General features: G+C 37.9%; 1 protein-coding gene across 7 annotated transcripts in view; it reads left to right on the top strand.

Moving 5' to 3' along the window:
- Positions 1–17300, top strand: part of relch (RAB11 binding and LisH domain, coiled-coil and HEAT repeat containing) — a 103777-nt gene that overhangs the window by 31871 nt on the left and 54606 nt on the right. For 5 of the 7 annotated variants that reach the window (XR_010020748.1, XM_063069647.1, XM_063069646.1 and 2 more), the window contains exons 3-9: positions 465–536; positions 632–696; positions 3287–3400; positions 7298–7495; positions 8141–8232; positions 8701–9030; positions 14427–14502. Coding sequence is in view for 6 of the 7 variants with exons in the window: in XM_063069647.1 (XP_062925717.1) it covers positions 465–536; positions 632–696; positions 3287–3400; positions 7298–7495; positions 8141–8232; positions 8701–9030; positions 14427–14502 (947 nt within the window). In the remaining variant the exon portion in view is untranslated. The remainder of the gene's footprint in view (positions 1–464; positions 537–631; positions 697–3286; positions 3401–7297; positions 7496–8140; positions 8233–8700; positions 9031–14426; positions 14503–17300) is intronic. The other 2 variants (XM_063069650.1, XM_063069649.1) reach the window with 1 other exon arrangement.

The raw sequence follows: 17300 nt of genomic DNA, 5'->3' as shown, positions 1-17300 counted from the left end.
GCAAAGAAAGAGGTTTATTAAATGCTTTCATGCTGAATATCTTTTTAGTTTAAATGTGATGTATTATTTATTTCACAGTACATATACATTTGCACATGGACTCTTCAGTACAATTGCCAGTGATGATTTTATATCCTCAACATCTTTATCTATCTTATCAAATTTAAAGCAGGAAATATGTTTTTGAAAGAGGCATAAGCAATAGTTCTAGAGATGCAGTAAACTTCATCATTTGAGCCATTCGGTATATTTTCAGCTGCCTATACTGAGATTCTATTACATATGCAAAAGTGTGGAAAAAATTTCACCAAACTAGTAAACTTTGCATGTATTCACAAATTCCATAAGTTGCATGCATTCTGTTTTCAAACTGTTTTTTCTTTTATTTTCACACCCATCCTTGTTTTTATTTTCCCTTTTTCTTGGTTGGATTCCTCTGTGTGTTTAATACAATCCCTATCCAGTCCTGGAATTTGAACTGCGGAAAGCCAAGGAGACCATTCAGTCCCTTCGTGCCAACCTGACACAAGCTGCAGGTGGTGTACATTATACTTTCTTCATTTTCTGCTTTGTTAATGCATAAACAGACCTGGAATGTTTGAGACATGTAAATCTATTTTTGCTTTTTCAGCTTTCACAGAAAGTGATGTTCCTTTACAGGAACGGAAACATTATAAATCCAGCCCTGAAATTCAGGTAAGGTTTGATCAGAACAAATCACATAAAGCAAAATATGTCTAGCATTCATCATCCCTCCCCCATGGAGTGAGGAGATAGTTATTTGGAGCAAATTCTTTGCTTCATTAATTGGACTTTACATTACAGGGATTTTTTTTTTCTAGTTGCAAGTGTTTTGGCAAAATAAGAAATTTAAATACTGCATATTCTCCACAAATTAGTCTGTAGAAGCAAGTTTTGAATGTGCTTTGTCTATCCCATTGTCTATTTTTGATAAAAGCAAAGATGGTCTTCTTTCCAACTATATCAGTAACATCTTTTTGTTTAAATCACAGTGATGTAGACTTAGTTTTTAACCTTCAGGTTGACTTATTAACTTGAAATTGTAATTAGATCTTCTATCTGACCTATCTCCTTTGTTGATCTTTCAGTATATTTTGATACTGACTTTCACATTAATGAGTATCCTTTGAATTGGTATAACGGAGATGGAAATTAGACCACGTAAGAGAAGTGTCAGTTCTATGGAGAACCTATAGTGAGGTGATGGGGCTCCTTTGAACAGAAAAGGTTCAGAGGATATTGTGTTCAGAATTGAAAGGTTTATTGAAATGAAAAAGGCAATGGTAGGAGGGTACCCAAATATAGGGTATGAGTTTAGCATATTCAGCATACAAATACAATAAGTGTCTTGGAATTGGAGAATGATGAAAGCAGATTTAACAACAACGTTCAAAGAACAATTGTATAAATACATGAGAAGGAATTTTTTTGTTAGGGAGAAAGCACCAGAGATTGCGGCTAATTGGATAACTCTTTCAAAGAGCCAAATACATCATAGTTTCAGTGGTTATATGTTATTAACATGGTGGCAGCGGTCATGTCTGCAACACTTTCTACCATGCTGCAGCCTGGATTGATTATCTTGCCAAGCATTATCTTGCATGTAAAATAGTATTTTGTGTCCATTTTGCAATATGTCAAAGGACAGCTTTTGATCTTTCAACCAGTCATTGTAATGTAGGCAACGCAGCAACCATTTTGTTCACAGCAAATCCTCTGGAGCAGCATTGCAGTTATGACTAAATAATCATTGTTTAGCAGACAGATAAATATTGGAAGACACACACATAAACACACCCCTGTTTTTTGATGATAGTGCCATGGTTTTTATTTGTGTCCATGCAAAAAAGCGGTCAGGGCATCTGTTTAATGTCTTATCTGAACACTCCAGGAATAGAACAGTTGCTCAATACTTCACTGAAGGACCAACATAATTTCTTGTGCTTTTGACCTGGAAGTGTGTCTTGTGTGTCGAATAGCTTAATCGTGTGCTATCGATGTAGATACAGATGATGTATAATAGATGCAAAAATATATTTTCACCAAAATGTGTGATATGATTAAAAGAACTAAAATTGTGATATTCTGTGCTAAAATAGAATGCATCTGTCATGAAAAATGTTTTGTACTTTGCCTTGCTCAACAGTAATGTGAAGTCAAAATCTTCAGGGAGATGATATAATTTCAGTGAGGTGACAAATCAGTGTATAGGAGGGAGATTAAACATCTGGCTGAGTGATGCCACAGCAACCAATGACTTGGTGTCGGCAAGAGTGACTTCAGGAGGAGGAAACTGGAAGTCCATGAGCCAATCCTCATCGGAGGATCAGAGATGGAGAGGGTCAGCAACTTTAAATTCCCTGGTATTATCATTTCAGAGGAGCTGTACTGGGTCCAGGACATAAGTGACATTACAAAGAAAACACAACAGTGCCTCTACTTCCTTAGAAGTTTGCATAGATTCAGCATGTCATCTAAAAACTTTGACAAACTTCTATAGATATGTGTTTGAGAGTAAACTGGCTGGTTATGTCATGGCCCGGTATGGAAACAGCAATGTCCTTGAATGGAAAGGCCTACCTAAAGTAGTGGATACAGCCTAGTCCATTATGGTAAAGCCCTCCCCACCATTGAGCACATCTATGCAGAGTGCTGTCACAGGAAAGCAGCATTCATCATCACGGACCCTCATCATTCAGGCCATGCTCTCTTCTCTCTGCTGACATCAGGAATGAGGTACAGTATCCTCAGGAGCCACACCACTAGGTTCAGGAACAGTTATTACCTGTCAACCATCAGGCTCTTGGATCAGAGGTGATAACTTCACTCACTCCGTCACTAAACTGCCCCCACAAGCTGTGGATTCACTTCCAAGAACTCTGCATCTCACATTCTTAATATTTATTGTTTTTGCGTACATTCGTCCATCTTGTTACGTGTGGCCTTTCATTGATTCTATTGTGTTTCTTTGTATTTACTGTGCATACCCACAAGAAAATGAATCTTAGGGTTGTATATGGTGACTTGTATGTTGATAATAAATTTACTTTTGAATTCTGAATTTTTTTGATAGCTTTGCTGTAACTTGGCATTTTGTTATCTTCAATAACTGTCGGCAAGTGCTGCATTTTAATGATCACAGGAGAAAAAGTTTCTTTGGGCCTCGACACATGACACCTTTGACAGAGTACTTTAAGTTCAATGAATATTTATTGTTATTTTGTCTGTTTTACCTTGCAAACAAAGAATTTGGTTCTTTTTATAGGAGGCTGTTAAACCTCTTGAGAAAAGAGCATTAAATTTCCTAGTGAATGAATATTTACTGAAGATTAATTACAAACTCACCTCGATAACCTTTTCGGATGAAAATGATGACCAGGTAATGTTTAGAATATTTGTTACCAAATATGTGGAGTGACTAAATTTTATCTTTCTTAGGATTTTTTTTGTGATGTAAAGTACAATTACGTGACAATGTAGCCCTTAAGTTGTGTTTCTTAATGGCACAGTTTAGAGAATAACAAGTGAATTTAAAGCTGCTTCATGTAAAAATGAGTCAATCCACAATGACTTTGTATTGAGGGAATTGAAGGTGAGCCCAGGAAGCAGAAAACAATTTCACCCATTATGTATATTCCAGGTTTCATTTTAAAGTTAGGAGTGAATTTGATTTTGATTTGAGTCTTTGATTTTTATTTGAAAAGCCTTATTTAGAGCAAAATAAGATCAAGAGAATTCCTCTAGATGTTGGTTTAAGGAATGGAGACACATAATTCAGGGTGTTAGGCCCTCTGCTGTTAGGAAGATATTTTACCAGTAATGAATATGTAGTTGCCATTAAAATTGTGCTCTTAGAATTTTTCAACATAAAAATGTGACTGGAAGAAATGTCAAACTGTGATTTCCATGTTTTATGTGGGTACAGCTGCAGGAATCCAATTGTCCAAAGGAGACAGCTATGCACAGTTGACACATTGAAGGATGGGATAGCAGAGAGATTATTTATTGCATGAGTAATTTGAAGAACACATGACTTATGGACGCGTGCATACAAATTAGCATTTGGGAGACCAGGATGAAAGGGAATGGAGTCTACTGATGGCTGCAGGCGTCTTCTGCTGGATGGACAATGGACTTTCCTGCTGTCTTTTTTTTGTCCCCATGCCTAAGCTGCAGTAATCAGGGGCTGAGCAGATTCCCTCCCTCACTCAGTGAGACTGACCGGCACCCTCACATCCTGTACCTGCTCACTCTGTGGCATTCTTGGAATTTGAATTGAGTTTGAACTTACAACCTGTAATGAAGAACTAGTTTTTGTACTGGCAGTATCCTGGTTATAACAGGATTTTGTTCCTGAGAAATATTCGCAGAAACAACTGTGACATGAGAGCAAGCAGGCATGGGAGGAGTGTCTGCCAGCTTCCTCACTGACTCATTGAGTGAATGACTGAGTCAGCCCACTTCTCTCAGCTCTTCTGAACCCAGTCCAACATGAGTATGGCTTGAGGGAAGGGCATTGGATGGTAAGAAGAGAAGTCAGGCAGGAGTGCCTTATTTTGACCTGATAGAAAATCCCTGCAGCTGCTAGCAAATCCATCCCCACCTATCCCACCAGTCTCCCAAATGCTTGTCTGCAATGGATGTCAATATGTTAGATATTTATAATCTGGGGAGGACCTACATATGAAGGGATTGTAGATATAATTGTGTTTCATCAGAACAAATAAAAGTTCCTTTGGTAACTTCAACATTAACCAGGGGTCACATGTACTAACTAATTGGGAGAATAACTTGAGCAGAGATGGGGCATTCAGGAAACAATTGAAAGAACTATATTGCTTGGACTTAATATAAAAAAATGAATAGGAGGTGACATGATAACTAGTGTTATCTTTGGCACTTAAAGTGACAGATGTGAAGGGTATTAAGCTGTTTCAAACCACACCAAAAAATGACTAATTGACATAGAGTGCAAATTAAACAGTGCCCTGTGGGGAGTGGGGAGTGGGCCAATTAAGGGAACCACAAAAGTCCATGTTTTTGGCCCCATGGTAAAATATGGACATGACTGCTTCCTTGTGTTTAAAATTGTCTTCTCAACTGACATACCAATGTGGCTGTGTGTCGGAAAGGTTGACGAGAAACTGCAATAGCCAACACAAGCAGGAGTACCTTCAGAAACTACTGAACAAGGCTTCTGGTGGGAGAGCCACATTGAGGCAATAACATAATTGATCTAATTAGTTTTCTTGTCATGGTTGTCCATGAGGATCTGGAAGAAATACCTGGATTTACTATCTTCTTCAAATAGACTCCATCCTGCACTGCTACCACGCAAACTGTAATGGTTTAAACCAGATCTCTCAGAGACAATCATTCGAAAAATTGAATTCCTTTGTAACTCGTACCCTGTTGGCCACATATTTCCAGAAATATGTAATAAGAAACCAAGCATTTGCTGGTATTTCATGATGCCACAGAAGCAGGCCATTGAGCCCTCTGAGTTATCAAAGCAATTCCACCCCCTCTCCGATTTCCATGCCATCTATTATTCCTCTGAGACCTTCCCTCCCAACTCCCCCATTCTTAAACTACCCACCCATGAGTTAATTATTGTGGCCGGTTAACGTAACATCTGGTGCATCTTCAAAATGTGGAAAGAAACCCGAGCAGTCACAGGAAGAATAATTGGGTTGTGTACACGGTGTGTGACCAAAAGTAGCATCAGAGGACAGATAGATTTCCCAGTTTAGTGAAGGTACTACACAGCGTATCTACATAAGTAACAGCTGATGCAATACAGCAATAATGAGACAACCGACAATCAGGTCAAAGCTATACATTTCTATTGCATTTTATTTCACAATTGAATGTGGTAGATTTTGGACCCAAAAGTGGGAAGGAAAGACTCCAAGAAGTTTCCACCCACAATTTTTAGAGTGGATCCCACAAGAACAAAGAAAGCATTTTTTTTGGAAAGTACAGAAATCACTGTCATTTCCAATTCTTGCATTGCAATTCTGAACTAGAATATACTGTATACAATTTTGCTCTTGGGTTGTTAATTTTTAAAGCATAGGCTTGAACCATGACTCTTTAGACTTGAAATCTTTAGAATTAAACATATTAATTTCTTAAGGCAACATTGTTGCTCCATTACTCAGGAGGTGGTTCTCAAAAAGATTATTTTAAAATGAATATTATAAATGTTAACAGTGCTGGTGAAACCTGAATGATGCCAACACTAAATAAAATAAACTGCTTTATTGAGTGAGCTGTACTTAAAATCTGACCTCAGCAGAATAACCCATTTTTCTCATTCAATTAAATTTCCTTGTATGTTCCATTTATGAGATAGCATGTGCAGATTTAAAAGTTACAATTGCACAGGATCTGATAGTTCAAGAAACCTATCACATTCTTGGAAAATTCATTGGCTTAATAACAATAGGCATGAATTAAAATGTAATGGCCTGTCCAAGATGCCAAATGGACAAAATCTGAATGTCAACATATTTGTGGAAGTACTTAAGCTTTTGTTCTGATGCTTGATAGACATGTATTATTTTTCTCCATATCCACGTAAAATTGATTTACTCTGTCTAGACATGGACTGCTAATTTTCTGTTAGGAAACGTTAGAGAATCCCATTACATGAAATCCTAAAGTTTCTGTCAGTATGTGTTAATCATCTCTAATCAAAGGCACCCTAGGGTTCACCTTTTAATAGGATACTAATGAGCAAGTATTTCATGATCTGCTAATGTTGTCTCATGTGATTTAGTTGGTGCCTGGAACAAACCACTACAGTGAATCTAATCTGATTGTTCATTCTGAGGTTTTTATTTTAAAATTAAGATAAAATGGCTCTGTATCTCCTAACATTAGAGAAGAGGTACAGGAGCCTGAAGATGCACACTCAATGCTTTAGGAACAGCTTCTTCCTCTCCAAAATCAGATTTTTGAATGAACCATCAACACTGCCTCATTTTCTTTGCTCTTTTTTTTTGTACTACTTACTTTTTTTCTTATTGTAACTTATAGTTATATTTTGGGTATTGCATTACACAGCTGTTGCAAAACAAGAAATTGCACAACATGTCAGTGATAATAAACCTGGTTCTGATTTCACCCCTCCCAGCTATTAAAGAACCAAGAGATCATATACCAGCATATTCCCTACTTTGTTGCAAAGCTTTTATGTGTATTCTGAATTGTACTTGATATTTTGTTTTGTTTTTAACTAGTAGTGGATAAACTTATTTCAACCCTTCAGGACTTTGAATTGTGGGACGATGTTGGATTGAACATTCCAAAGCCTCCAGACTTGCTGCAAATGTATAGGGAGTACGGAAGCCATGCAAATGCATCAAAAGAAATGAGAGATGTAGCAGTTGGAGTGGTGCCAAAGGACTTGGAACCAATCCCTGATGGCAAAGAATTAACTGCTTTACAGCAACCGCAGCCACAAGAGGTACGAGATAAGGAAAAGTGTGATAACAGTCTAATATGAAAATAGCTGTTGAGATTGAGTTAATTAGTACTTTTTAGCAACACAGATTCAAATACATGAATCTTTCACAAGCCTTGTATAATTACCATTTACCTTTGGGGTTTGTAAGCATAATAAAAAATAGTAACTTACTTGTAGACTTATTTTAAAAATGATTATTTCATATTTTCTTTTTAGTGCAATTATAGCTAATAATGTTTTGCATTTCCATTTTTTTCCTCAAGAGGTAGCAGAATTTATACAGACCAAAACTGTTATAGGCTCAATTAGTGATCGAAATTTGACTTGGCAAGTGCTATTTGAAGCAACCTTAGTAAAGTACAAGGGACTATTAATGTGACAGATGTCCTTTTTCACAATATACATAATTACGAAAAAAAAATATTGTATTATGGATCGTTCAAACCTAATATGAAGCTTTTACTTTAGCTGAGATCTCCTTGAAAGGATTCCTGCAACTCCCACTGTGTCCTCATGGGTGATGGTGATGTCCTATTTCTATGCTCAGCATGACAGTAGTTCCTTAAAGCAGATATTTTACTATAGGTTCTTTCCAAAGTGTAAATCAATTAATTCTGCATGTATGTTCTGTAAACTTACCTCCAGCAGGCAAAAATAATGCAAGAACTCCAAGATCAACTCAGTATATTAAATAATGAGAAACTCTTCCTTGCATCACAAATCAGACAACTTCAGAGGTATGTAATTCTTTTTAAAAAGTGTAACATTTACATTGCTCAATTTATTGTCAGTCTACCCCAGTTGTTTACGGTGATAATATTACAAAAAAAAATCAACAGTGAAAATCTGACCTCTGTTGAATTGTTGAATTCTTCTCAGTATCTTAAACTGGTAATCTATTAATCAACATATCAGATTTAATGGAATAAAATTTGCTTCAAAACAAATAAAACCCATTTGAGTCTTTTAGCAGTTGCTGTTTCAATTTGTCTCTGTCTAAATTTTTCATTTTTATCCTCATTATACCAGTTGAATTCAAATATCTGTTGAGGTTCAGCGTATGTTTCTGCCATGAGCGAAGAGCATTTAATCCTCGCGCTATTATATGTCCATTTTTATAATGGTGGCTAACATTAGAAGTAATTTGAAATAGAAAGGGAGATAAAGTATTGTGAATTTAACTGAATTTCTTTTACTTGTAACAGTGAAATAAAAGCGCTCAAGCAGCAGAATTTGACTGCTGTAGCAGCTGCACCTGAAAGGACAACAGTTCCACCCAGTACATTAGAGCAAGTGCCTCAGGTTAAACCAACAGATAGTGGGGAGTATCTGGATGTACGAAGCTTTGAAAACGATCTCTGCAATCCGGAGAAGGAGGACATGAACACTTCTTGCCCGATGAACACTAACAAAGATTCTAAAGTTCACTCTGTCGCTCCAAGTATGATGACAACACTAACCCCACATGACAAAAAAGAAACTGAATTAACTACAGTCCATTCACATGAACCTATACAGTTCAATAAGCCAAACAGGTTAGTCACTGTTGTATATGTTGAGTAATTAGAAAGTAATAGGAGGTAGCAGAGATCAATTATTATTCCCAAGTCAAAGTGGATTTTCATACGACCACTTGCTTTTATTCTAGCATGAATGAAGTGGTGGCTGATTGGCAGGAGGCAAAGAGTGGGAATAAAGGGAGCTTTTTCTGGTTGACAGGGGTCTGTGGTGGGACCACTTCTTTTTAGGTTGTATGTCAATAATTTGGATGATGTAAATGGCTTGTTGCAAAGTTTGTAAATGATATGAAGATAGGTGGAGGGGCAGGCAGTTTTGATAAAGTAGAGAGGCTACAGAAGGACTTGGACAGATCAGGAGAATGGGCAGAGAAATAGATGGAATACAATGTTGGGAAGTGTATGGTCATGCACTTCGATAGGAACAAATGAAAGGGTTAACTATTTTCCAAATTAAGAGAAAATACAAAAAAAAAACTGAGGTGCAAAGGGACTTGGGAGTCCTTGGGCAGGATTCCCTAATGGGTAATTTGCAGGTTGAATCTGTGGTGAGGAAGGCAAATATTAGCACTTATTTCAAGAGGACTAAAATATAAATGCAAGGATGTAATGTTGAGACTTTACAAAGCATTGGTGGGGCCTCACTTGAGGTATGGTGAGCAATTTTGGGCCTCTTAGAAAGGATGTGCTGGAAACTGGAGAGGGTTCAAAGGAGGTTTGTGAAAATTATTCCAGGATTGAATGGCCTGTTATATGAAGAGCATGGTGATGGCTCTGGGCCTATATTCACCAGAATTATTTAACTATTTATGGTGCTATTACTATTTATTATTTATGGAGCTACTGTAATGAAAACCAATTTCCCCCAGAATTAATAAAGTATGACTATAATTCAGAAGAATGAGGGGTGACCTCATTAAAACCCATTGAATGGTGGAAGTTCTTAATAGAGAGGATGTGGAGCGTCTAAAACCAGAGGACACAGCCTCAGAATAGGGGGACATCCTTTTAGAATGGAGATGAGGATGAATTTCTTTAGCCAGAGAATGATGAATCTGTGGAAGTGTTTTTGCAACAGGCAGCTGTGTAGGCCAAGTCTTCACGTATATTTAAGGCAGAGGTTGATAGATTCTTGATTGGTCAGCGCATGAAGGGATGCAGGGGGGAGGCAGGAGATGGGGCTTAGAGGAAAATTGGATCAGCCATGATGAAATAGTGGAGCAGATTCGATAGGCCCAATGGCCTAATTCTGCTCGGTCATATGAGCATGACTTTTTTTATAAAAATAGGTTTTATGTTGATTCGTTTTCTATGGCAAATTACCACATATTTATTGGTTTACCACCTGTTATTAGATAAGGCTTCTTATAAAGCACTTAATCAAGTTTAATTTGAAGCTGAACTATAAATCTGTTCTTTCTGAATGTCATCACAAAATTTTGCATGTATTGTTTGTATTTGAAGTCTACTTTTGAGTTTTATTCTGACTCTTTTCCAACAATTTCTACAAAATATGCAAGATTTTATAGATTGAATCAATAAGAGATCATCGGTCTTAAATTTGTATTGTGACTAGTAGAGTGGATAGGGGAGAACCAGTGGATGTGGTATATTTGGATTTTCAAAAGGCTTTTGACAAGGTCGCACGCAGGAGATTTAGTGTACAAACTTAAAGCACACGGTATTGAGGGGTAAGGTATTGTTGTGGATAGAGAATTGGTTGGCAGACAGGAAGCAAAGAGTGTGAATAAACGGGACCTTTTCAGAATGGCAGGCAGTGACTAGTGGGGTACCGTAAGGCTCAGTGCTGGGACCCCAGTTGTTTACAATATATATTAATGACTTAGATCAGGGAATTAAATGCAGCATCTCCAACTTTGCGGATGACACGAAGCTGGGTGGCAGTGTTAGCTGTGGCGAGGATGCTAAGAGGATGCAGGGTGACTTGGATAGGTTAGATGAGTGGGCACATTCATGGCAGATGCAATTTAATGTGGATAAATGTGAGGTTATCTACTTTGGTGGCAAAAACAGGAAAACAGATTATGGTGGCAAAAACAGGAAAACAGATTATTATCTGAATGGTGGCCGATTAGGAAAAGGGGAGGTGCAACGAGACCTGGGTGTCATTATACACCAGTCATCGAAAGTGGGCATGCAGATGCAGCAGGCGGTGAAAAAGGCGAATGGTATGCTGGCATTCATAGCAAGAGGATTCGAGTACAGGAGCAGGGAGGTACTACTGCAGTTGTACAAGGCCTTGGTGAGACCACACCTGGAATATTGTGTGCAGTTTTGGTCCCCTAATCTGAGGAAAGACATCCTTGCCATAGAGGGAGTACAAAGAAGGATTGATTCCTGGGATGGCAGGACTTTCATATGATGAAAGACTGTATCAGCTAGGCTTATACTCGTTGGAATTTAGAAGATTGAGGGGGGGATCTTATTGAAACATATAAAATCCTAAAGGGATTGGACAGGCTAGATGCAGGAAGATTGTTCCCGATGTTGGAGAAATCCAGAACGAGGGGTCACAGTTTGAGGATAAAGGGGAAGCCTTTTGGGACCGAGATTAGGAAAAACTTCTTCACACAGAGAGTGGTGAATTTGTGGAATTCTCTGACACAGGAAACAGTTGAGGCCAGTTCATTGGCCATATTTAAGAGGGAGTTAGATATGGCCCTTGTGGCTAAAGGGATGAGGGGGTATGGAGGGAAGTCAGGTACAGGGTTCTGAGTTGGATGATCAGCCATGATCATAATAAATGGCGGTGCAGGCTCGAAGGGCCGAATGGCCTACTCCTGCACCTATTTTCTATGTTTCTAATACTTCAGTATGGCACTGGGCTTTTTCGAGAGGTGTATCAATAGAAGGGTGGTGATAGGAAAAGTGAAATTTTGTTTTTTAGCCATGCATTAGCCACTTGGCCTGTTGGATTGTAATTAGATTATCTTTCATAGTGAGTGAAGTACAGAGCCAAGTTGATTTGAGGAAGAGAAGTGGGATTTTGTTTTGCTTCCATTTGTAATATAATTGAAAGTGAAAATCAGTAAATTTCATGAGGCCCAAATGAGCTTTCATCATTATCAGAAAGAAACGTTTATGGACTGAATTATTTTGGTCTGAAGTTTTATATAAAATAAATAAATAAACTTTTTTTAAGGATATTTAGCACTATTTAGAGGTATAAATAGTGCTAACATGCTTTTCCAATTTTAAAAAAAGTCATTGAGGCCCCAAGGAAGAAGAAGAATACATCATCCTCCCTTTAATTGTGTGTTGAGTGCAATGATTTTTGAAAATGTACCTCGATTTTTGCAACTTGTAGTTGGCTGGTAGAAATAACCTTATGTTAATGTGGTTTGCTTTGAATTCTCAGGTTCAGTGAACATTTTAATGTGGTCAGCAAAACTATTGCCTTTAAATATATTATTCTTGTGCAGAATAATTTGTAGGCTTGGATTTCAAACAATCAAATGATGCTGCAAATGCACATTAAGCAATTACAGTAGCAGATGATGAACATCTTGTATGTAGACCCACAGCTTGCAAATTCAGTGGTGTACAAAACCTAAGTTGTTATGTGAATTCACATTTGTTTTAAAGATCAACCATTGGCAAATAAACCACAGTATGTGGTTTCCTTGAAATTCCAAATCAAGGCACTGAGTGATCAGTCTCAGACAGATTTGTGGCTTCCCTTTGTTGTTTTTTTTTAGTACCAGATTTTGATCACTTCTATGACTTTCAGTAGTCCCAGGTTCTTGTGCTATTCCAGGGTTTGGTAAGGAATTAAATTTCCACTTCACTTATTGTGTGGCATCCCAGTTATTGGTACTGATCCTATTAAGTATAGGGGAATATGGAATTGCCTGCATTTGACTTAACTCCCCATGGGTCAAATCACTAGGATATTTCATTGTCTTAAACTAAACTTCTAATTATTAGATTCTGTAATGACCAGATCCTGTTCTGTTGAGCTCTTAGATGCCATTGAAGATTCTTTATTTCCTGTGTTACTATCATCACATAGTCACTCATTTGTTGCCTCCTTCTCATAAGGTCTTTAAGATTTTTGGATTGGAGTAAAACAAGCTTTCTTTCCAGTTCACCAGTGTTGTTAAGAGAATGTTGTAGTGGGGTATTGTACCTTGTCTTCTGTTAATCTACTTCATCATGCTCAGTCAGTACTGGAGGTTTACTCCTTTGATTAAGATGCCATTAATCTCCTTATGATTTCTTAATGTGCCTAGGGAACTTCACAGACAATTAGCCATACAGATCGACCTTCACTAATCCGGCAGTATTGGGACCTGAGGAGTACCGGATTAGTGAAAATGCCAAATTACAGAAGGATCACACTAAGCAATAGCTAATTGCCTCATCATACCTTTAAGATATCATGTAAATCAGTACAAGTTAGATAATAATGAAACAGAAATATTGAATGAGTAGCAAGTGTAATTTTAATAAGGTAATATACTGTACAGGCACAGATAAAATAAAGGGTACAGGTAAATGTACAGGAATTAATTTATACAGAAAAGTTGAGCACTTCCACTTCTAAAGTGAGATATTTAAAATGTAGCAGTTTTTCATTCTGGTTTCTTTATATGGTCACAAGCTTTTCACCAATGCACCACTGTCCAGTTTTTTCAAGAGTTCAACCTTATCTTTAATGAATAATGTGTGGTACTTTCGCTTCACAGCACAAGGTGCATTTCCTTTACTCACTGGACCCATAATTGGGGTTAAAAAAAGGGCCAATGATATTAAATACAGGAAAACAAGCAGGAATCGCCTGTCTGTACTTACAAGAGCGCGCCAACACATGAACAGATCTAGCGCAACCAAAACAATGCGCAGCAGATTGGTACGGTGGCCCGAGAAATTTGAAATTACAGTTGTGTGGAAAATTTGAAATCTGTGCCAGATTATCGAAGGAACCGGATTACAGGTAGTCGGGTTAGTGAAGGCCGACTGTACTTGTATATTACAAGCTCCCGACATTGGTTCAAATTGACAACAATGTCCATTTTTCCTCATTTCAATGGTTATTTTAATCCTTTGGTGACCAGAAAGGCATATGTTAATAAATTGTCTAACATGCGGTAAAGCCTTTGAGCAGGGTAAGCAAACGAAAAATAATTTTGGAAAGGGATTGTACTGTCATAATATAAACAAGCGTAAAGAACATTTCATTTTTTTGCTAAGTAGTTTTTTCATGACAACTGGATTCTCTTCCATCACATTGCCATCTCTACCTCTAAGGTTTTGGTTGTTCTTCAGTTGTGGTGCTTCAGAGTTGGGAGGTGTACAAAATATAGACAGCATATTTGTCTACATAAAATGTTTAAGTTGAACAGAAAACTGTAATACTATTTAATTTCAAAATGTTTCTGATCTCTTTATAGGGCATTATCACCTGCATTTCATCAAGCACTGCTATCTTTTTGTCGGATGGCCACTGACAGTCGTTTAGGTGCAGAGGTAACCTCCTGAATAAAATTGGCACACCTAGTATAAACCTAAACTGAATTTCCTTCTGTTTTAGATTTTTTTATGATGCAGTCAGTCAACATGTGAATGTAACCCAATGCCCTAAAATTGTGCATGCCTACTTTTAATGTTTGTTTTTTTTTCTTCCACATTGCATGTAGTTTCATCTCTGCTTCAGGCTCCGAACTAGCAGAAGTTATTCAAATGATGTAAAAATCCCACAAGCTGCCTTCTATAACTATTGAGTGATGAGGAAAGTGGGGTCAGGGTTATCCATATGGCTACTTGTTCCTTTCACCAATTTTCTTCAGCTGACTTTCCTATTTGCTCATCTTGGCTCTCTGAAAATAAGATACAAGATGGCTCCTGAGTGAATCATCTGATCAGTATTTTAAAATGTAGATATTACTTTGAATCTAAAACTACACGGCCTATAAAGGTTTGTAGATGCCAAAAAGAAAGCATTGCTTCATTGTGGATTATCAATTTGAAATAACAATAGCACAGTGAGGAGAGTCACTGCCTCACAACACCTGTATTCAATCCTGACTTTAGGTACAGTTTGGGAAGTTTGCATGTTTTCCCTGCGACAGCGTGGGTTGCCTCCAGCTGCTTGAGTTACTTGACAGATTCCAAAGATGTGGATTGATAGTTTAATTGTCCAGTGTGAATTGTTACGATGTGTAAGTGAGGGATAAAATTTTGGGAGGGGGAGTTGACATTGTCAGGACAATGTAAATAAGATTATCATAAATGGCTGTTTAGTTGGCGTTGAATTTATAAACCAAGGGCCAATTTCTGTGCTGTATCTCTCTCCAGCTGTGCGTGCATTATGTACAATATGTTGTCTTCCTTTTTTTTCAGCCAGTTTTCTAATTTTAAGCATCTTTTGTTGGTAACTCTCCTTGACAGTTACTAAGGGAATCTGCTGTATCACATTTTGGGGCTAACTCAAGCTGGATTTAGCCTGAAGACTGTCACCCTCTCCTCCTCTCATTAGTGGCTATGGTGCAACACTACTTTTGTCAAGCCTCAAAGTGCTTTATAACATTGTTCAATGTCTTATTCAGAAACATTAATTAGGCTGATTTAAATAATTCGTAAACATTAAATAAACTTAAAGCTGCAACAAGTAATAAGTTAAAATACTAAGAGATAATGAACAGGAAACAAATGACAACTTGATTCATGATTTCCATCCAGTCTAAAGGCAATCCCGTAAATAGTCACAAGTCCAGAAGCAGGTAAGGTAAGATAACACTGAAACAATAGAGATGACCCATCCAGTGAGCAGAATTACCACAAGGCATAGAAACAGAATTAGGCCAGTTGGCCCATTGAGTCTTCACCATTCGATCTTGACATTTGTTTTACCTCTCAACCCTGTTCTCCTGCCTTCTTCCTGTAACCTTTGACACCTTTACTAATGAAAACTTATCAACCTCCACTCTAAATATACCTAATGACTTGTCCTCCCTGAAACTACTCACAACAGGCCTACTGTGCTCTTGCCAGTGTCTTAAAAGTCCTCTTGAAATGAATGCTAACATTGCATTTTCCTCCTTTAATATTGACTCAACCTGCAAGTTAACCTTGAGGGAATCTTGCACTTGGATTCCGAAGTCCCTTGGCACCTCCAATTTCTACATTTGCTCCGCATTCAGAAGGTAATCTATGCCTTCATTCCTTCAACTAAAGTGCATGACCATACACTTCCCTACACTATTCATCTGCTGCTACTTTGCTCAGTGGTCTTTTTAAAGCATGTTAGAATTGTGGATTGGAATAGGAAGAGGCTAAAGATGTCAGTAAGTACCATGGCCAGCTGATCTGCACAGAATCTGAGCCAATGACTTGCTGGATCTGGACAAGACCATGACAGAATGAATGCAATTGATGCCCTTCAACTCTGATCACAGTCTGTTTTATTTGACATTTTGTCCTTGCATGCAGGAAATTTGATTTTCATTGATTGCAAGGAAGATTGTGCAAAGTTAAGCTTCCATGCAAAATAATCATTTTTCCCCCCCATTTCCATTGCATGGTCTACCCATGTAGTTGATTGAGCGAAAGTATAGTAGACGCAGAATCTCTGCTACTATGCAGATCTAATTTACATGCAAACAGCAGGAATTCTGCAGATGCTGGAAATTCAAGCAACACACATCAAAGTTGCTGGTGAACGCAGCAGGCAGCATCTGTAGGAAGAGAATATACCTCTTGCCCATCCTCTGGGTCCCCCCCCCCCACCTTGTCTTTCTTCCCAGACCTCCTGTCCCATGATCCTCTCATATCCCTTTTGCCAATCACCTGTCCAGCTCTTGGCTCCATCCCTCCCCCTCCTGTCTTCTCCTATCACTTTGGATCTCCCCCTCCCCCTCCAACTTTCAAATCCCTTACTCACTCTTCCTTCAGTTAGTCCTGACGAAGGGTCTCGGCCTGAAACATCGACTGCACCTCTTCCTACAGATGCTAATTTACATGCATGTTAATTTTCGAGCTGATCAGTAATCTATATGTAAATTGCACCCTATGCCGAGTTTTCACTGAACATTAATCTTGACATTAAGGGGAATTTTCAATTAATGTTAACTTTGAAAATTTGTCATAGCTTTTTAACTTTCATAATCCAGTTATAAATTTGCAGATCAATGCAGTCGATTTAGAATTCCAAGATCATTTTCTCAATATACTGAAGAAATATCTTCGCGTTACAACTCTTGTATCTAGTACTTAATGTTGATCGTTTCCCAAACTAAAAGAGCTGAAGAAGCAATCATTCTTGTGAA

Source organism: Mobula hypostoma, chromosome 17 (assembly GCF_963921235.1).
Source record: "Mobula hypostoma chromosome 17, sMobHyp1.1, whole genome shotgun sequence".
NCBI lineage: Eukaryota > Metazoa > Chordata > Chondrichthyes > Myliobatiformes > Myliobatidae > Mobula > Mobula hypostoma.
Note: the sequence above shows the minus strand (reverse complement) of the source record. Positions and strands in the feature narration are given on the sequence as shown.